The 5816-nt window shown below is 34.2% G+C and overlaps 1 protein-coding gene across 1 annotated transcript; it reads left to right on the top strand.

The window, feature by feature from the left end:
* Positions 1-2291: 2291 nt before the first annotated feature.
* On the top strand, positions 2292-3890 carry LOC119675766 (uncharacterized protein K02A2.6-like). The gene has a single exon (XM_038086972.1). It carries the CDS (start codon positions 2292-2294, stop codon positions 3888-3890), a length of 1599 nt encoding a protein of 532 aa, XP_037942900.1.
* The last annotated feature ends 1926 nt before the right edge of the window (positions 3891-5816 follow it).

Genomic DNA, 5816 nt, shown 5'->3' on the forward strand with positions numbered 1-5816 from the left:
GACACTACACAGCCAACAAAGAATATCTGGAGGAACATTAAACATTTGGGATTAAAGCAAGATAGTACAACACATTGTGAACTAAGTCCAAATGACCTAAATGATTACTTCATTTCGTGTATTAATGTAAATTGTAAAAGTATCTCTTCGACATTCCCAATTTCTAATGTATGTACTTCCAGTGAGAGGTTTAATTTTATAGGTGTTAGTGAAGAAATAGTCTGTAAAAGCTTGATGAATATAAAATCAAATGCCGTTGGATTGGATAACCTTCCTCTCAAATTTCTAAAGCTTACTTTGCCGTACATAATAGCTCCTATTACACATATAATTAATCATTGTATAACAACGTCAACCTTTCCTATCATGTGGAAAAAGGCTAAAATTATTCCAACTCCGAAGAAGTCTAACGCTTCGTTGACTTGTGATTACAGACCTATTAGTATTCTTCCATCACTGTCCAAAGTTTGCGAGCTTTTAATGGCTAATCAAATTAATGTTCATCTTGAGCGTTTCCAACTCCTCTCTCCATTACAGTCTGGCTTTAGAAAGAGTCATAGCTGCTCTACTGCCATGCTTAAAGTTTTAGAAGACGTTCGACCTAGCTATGATAATGATATGATTACAGTTTTATGTCTTTTAAACTTCTCTAAAGCATTTGATCGTGTTGATCATTCCATACTATGTAAGAAATTAACTAATTATTTTTTGTTTTCGTACTCTGCCTCTAAATTTATATATAGTTATTTAACAGTGAGATCGCAGACTGTATTCTCTGCTAATAATTATTCGAATTTTAAATCGTTGCCTACTGGTGTTCCACAAGGGTCAATCCTCGGCCCACTGCTTTTCTCATTATATATAAATGATGTTTTCTCCATATGTAAATACTCCAAATTACATGCTGTTGGAAATGTATAATCATAATTGAATAGTAGGCTATTCTTATTCAGTATTAAATTTCAAACTGCAGTTACCTGTTATTGAATGTTATGCAAATAATCCTTGTGACAGTCAACAAAGTTTAACCGCATCTCTACATGAACTCAGATGTCAACATGCTAACATTTTTTCTTCGAAATTGGGGCGTTGTACGTTGTTCAAAGCTGAAATCAGATTGAAGTCAGATGCTAAGCCTAAATTCTTTAAACCATACAACCTGCCGTTTGCGAAAAGAGAAGACGTTCGCATCGAAATTGATCGGTTGGTAAATATTGGAGTTTTGAAAGCTATCAGAAGCAGCGTCTGGGCCGCTCCTATAGTTGTAGTGTCAAAGCCAAATGGAAAATTACGTATTTGTGCAGATTTCAGAATTGGTGTGAACTCGCAAATTGAGATTGACAGGTATCCAATTCCTAGAGTTGAGGAACTTTTTTATAAACTTCAAGGAGGACAATTTTTCACAAAAATTGATCTTAGTGAAGCGTACTTGCAAGTAGAATTGTCTGACGCAACAAAAGAACTTCTAGTAATTAATACGCCATTTGGTTTGTTCCAGTTTCAACGACTGCCATTCGGTATTGCCAGTGCTCCTGGCATATTTCAACGTCTTATGGAAGAAGTAACCGCTGGAATACCGAACTGTGCAGTTTATTTAGATGATATAATCGTAACAGGTCGAAATAATAAAGAACATTTGAATAATGTTTTAAAAATTTTTCAACGTTTGGAAGAATACGGCTTGACATGTAAAAGCGAAAAATGTAGTTTTGCGCAAGAGCAGGTAGATTATGTTGGACACGTAATCAATGTGAATGGATTAATGCCCACAGGAAAACGTGTAGAGGCAATCAAATTAATGCCGCGTCCTCGTAATATTCAAGAAGTTGAAGCTTTCATTGGAAAAGTTAATTATTATAACAAATTCATTAAACAGTTTTCCATATTAGCTGCTCCTTTAAATGAACTAAGGAAAAAGAATGCTGTGTTTAAATGGACAGCATATCATGAAGATGCTTTTCAAGCATTGAAGAATGCTATGATCAAAGCTACGGAACTCGTTCATTATGATGATAAGAAGCCTATAGTGTTAGCAGTAGATGCTTCTAAGTATGGAATCGGTGCAGTAATTTCACATCGTTATGCTGATGGTTCAGAGAAGCCAATCGCGTATGCTTCAAAAAAAATTAAACAGCAGCCAAGAACGCTATTCTCAAATCGAAAAAGAGGCATTAGCAATAATTTATGGAGTGACCAAGTTTCATCAATATCTTTATGGAAGACGTTTTGAATTAATAACTGATCATCAAGCATTGACAACACTGTTTAATCCGAATAGAAAGTTGCCAGTGATGGCGTTGCATCGTTTACAGCGTTGGGCTATTGTACTTCAAGCATATGAATACATTATACGGTTCAAAAGTTCATCTCAGAATGCTAACGCTGATGCTCTTTCCAGATTGCCGTGTGGGGATGACATACAATTTGATAGAAAGGAAGTTGTGATGTTAGATGATGTCGATACTGTTTATCAAAATGCTGTGGATTATCTTCCAGTAAATGCAACATTAGTAAAGGATATGACTGCTAATGACAACACTCTTCAACGTGTCAGCAGATATGTACAAGATGGCTGGCCTGAACAATTGCCGAAATCTGAAGGTAGTATCAAACCGTACTTTAATCGCAGATTTTGCTTATCATTTCAGAATGGAGTGTTACTTCTTCAGGCTGAATATACTAGAGTGGTGCTACCGAAAGCACTGCAATCTCAAGTATTAAATTTGTTACACGAGGGTCATTGGGGTAAAGGTCGTATGAAACAGATGGCAAGACGATATGTGTGGTTTCCTCTTATTGATAAAGCCATAGAACGTATTCATGATGATTGTTCATCTTGTCAACAAGGTGCAAGTCAACCAAAGCGAGAATTTTCTGCATGGCCAGAACCTAGTAGGCCGTGGGAAAGAGTTCATTTGGATTTCGCGGGTCCATTCTTTAAACGTATGTGGCTCATAGTTGTGGATGCATATTCAAAATTTCCATATATTGTGGAACTATCAACAATAACAGCTGTAACAACAGTTGGAGCTCTACAAAAAATTTTTTCTATCGAAGGTCTTCCGTGCACTATCGTGACAGACAACGGAACACAATTCACGTCCAATGAATTTCAAAAGTTTTGTGAAATGAACACAATTCAGCACCTCACGTCTGCACCTTTTCATCCGGCTTCGAATGGGTTAGCGGAAAGACATGTGAGAACTTTTAAGGAAGCAGTAACAAAAATTATGAAAGAGGAACAACATATTGACAAAGCGTTGTATAAATATCTTACAACGTATAGAACTACTCCAAACTTAGCAACTGATAAATCGCCAGCAGAGTTGTTACATGGGCGGCAACCAAGAACCATTTTATCGGCGTTGTTCCCGAAAGTTATGGAGACTATGAAAACTCAAAATAGAAGTAAATTCGGAGTTGGAGAGAAAGTGTTAGCTCGTAATTATTCGGGATCGCATAAATGGATCAGAGGCGTGATACAGAAATTGCTGGGAAATAAAATGTATTTTATTCAAACTGAAAATGGTTACATAAAACGACATCAAAATCAAATACGTCGAAATTTATCGTCATCGCATTCAAATCAGCTTAGGGCAGATAATATTGATATTGATTTAGATTTCGGTATTCGGACACCACCGGTTGAGGAAACAACAATTACTACTGGATCCGACCCGGAACATAGTCAAACAGAGAAAGACGACAAAATGGGGACCGATGAAACAATAATCACTACTGGATCTGACTTGAAACAAAATCAAAGAGAGAAAGACGACAAAGCGGAGTCCGACGACAGATATGGGTCCACACACACTGATCAGTTGCCAGTTCAATTAAGACGGTCGGTTAGAAGGAGAAGACAACCTGTTCGTTTTAATCTAGAATAAACAAAATTCAATGTCATGTTAAACATTACTTTAGTGGTTTCAAAAATTAGGTCCAAGAGAATGTTGGAAATGTATAATCATAATTGAATAGTAGGCTATTCTTATTTGATTAACTGTATTTAACATTTTGTAAAAATATAGAAATAGATTAACTTTTGACTTCCGATAAGAATAAAGTTAAATTGTAAAAACACAAATTAACACATGCATATGCAGATGATATTCAGATGTATCTTTCTAGTACTGTAGGTTTTTTAGGTGGCAGTGTTCGTAAGCTTACTGATGACTTAGAAAGAATTAATGCATGGGCAAAAGTAAACAACATGCTGCTTAATACAGATAAAACAAATATTCTGCCTATTGCGAGATGAAAAATTATACTGAAGAAATTGCCTTTAATTTTAATTGGTAATACTACAATTGATTATAAATTATCAGTAAAATGCTTAGGTTTTTACTTGAACTCCAGCTTGAATGCCCGTGACCACATAAATCAAGTTTTTCGAAAATCAATTGTATCACTTAAATGTTTACAATTATCAGCTAAATATAGTCCAATAAATCTTCGTTGTACGTTAGTAAAGCAATTAATAATGCCTATAGTTATGTATTCTAGTCTGGTTTACAGCAAACTTGACTCAGACTCCCTATACAAATTAAGAGCTTTAGTTAACTGCTTGACAAGGTATGTCTATGGACTCAGGCGTTTCGATCATTTAACTGGCTACAGAAATAATATTCTGGGATGTGATATTGAACAATTTATAAATAGATATGTTTGCATATTCGTATTTAAAATCGCTACGATCCAAATCCCTGGGTACCTTTGTAACGACACGGATTTTCCCGTTTCGTTATAATTTATGGTGGGGTATCCTCAGTCTTTTCCAGGGGGTCGCTACAATAAATTTATATTCGCGGAGACAGGACTTCTCAAAATAAAAGTAATGCGTTTAATTTTTTAAATACTGATTTATTTAAAATATTAATAATTCATTAAAATAATATGTAATAAAGAAAAGAATTCAATTAAACGTAACAAGATAAACCTGGAGATTAACTATTTGTACAATTTTCAACGATTTATATAAGATAGCTTTATATAGATTATTATTTCTTCAATCGTATTTCAATAACTTGAGATTTTAAACGCATGCAAATTCTGAATGTATTTCCTTAGTCGTATTTCAAAGAGATTGGTTAAATTTAATTAGATATGACTTGAGATGTTTCCTTGTGACCAGCTGTATTTGGAAGCTGTCCCTGTAGAGTTCACAGTGGTGGCTGATCCGGTTTCGTGGTTGTACCTTAGTATAATTTCGGTGATTATTCTGCTCGATGAGTACCTACTGGACGAAACGGGGTTATTTATTTTATTTATTTATTTATTTAAATGCATTAAGGGACAACCTTTTTTATTGCAGTATCTCAAAGCTAATTTAAAGAATTAAAATAAAAATAAAAAATACAATAAAATAAAATAAAAGAAGTAATTAAAGTTTTCAGAGAATATAGTAATAACATATGTAAAAAGTATTAAAATTATAGTTACTGATTAACAGCGAAACAAAAAAGAAAACAGCATGAAATATTTAAATAATAGAATTTGAGTTAATAACAAACAAATTACAGTAAACTTAATTATATAGCAGCAAAAACAACCAAAATGAATAAAAAACAAAAAAATAAATAAAGACAAATAAACGTGACGTTAACACAGTTCGTTTTTTAACAGTTTCTTAAAAACACTCGGGTTAACTGCATTTCTGGTTGTGCTTGAAAGAGCATTCCATATTCTAACAGACTGAATAAAGAAAAACTTAGTAGTGGAGGCAAAACTAAATCTGGGAATGATGAAAAGACAAGATCTGTTAGATCTAGTTAGCTGCAAGCAATCAAAAAGATACCTCGGCGTAGTAGTGGATA

Source organism: Teleopsis dalmanni, chromosome 2 (genome assembly GCF_002237135.1).
Source record: "Teleopsis dalmanni isolate 2A chromosome 2, ASM223713v2, whole genome shotgun sequence".
NCBI classification, from domain to species: Eukaryota; Metazoa; Arthropoda; class Insecta; order Diptera; family Diopsidae; genus Teleopsis; species Teleopsis dalmanni.

Bases quoted from the DNA above. Each gene is read 5' to 3' on its own strand.
- LOC119675766 (XM_038086972.1), top strand. From the start codon at position 2,292: ATGGCGTTGCATCGTTTACAGCGTTGGGCTATTGTACTTCAAGCATAT.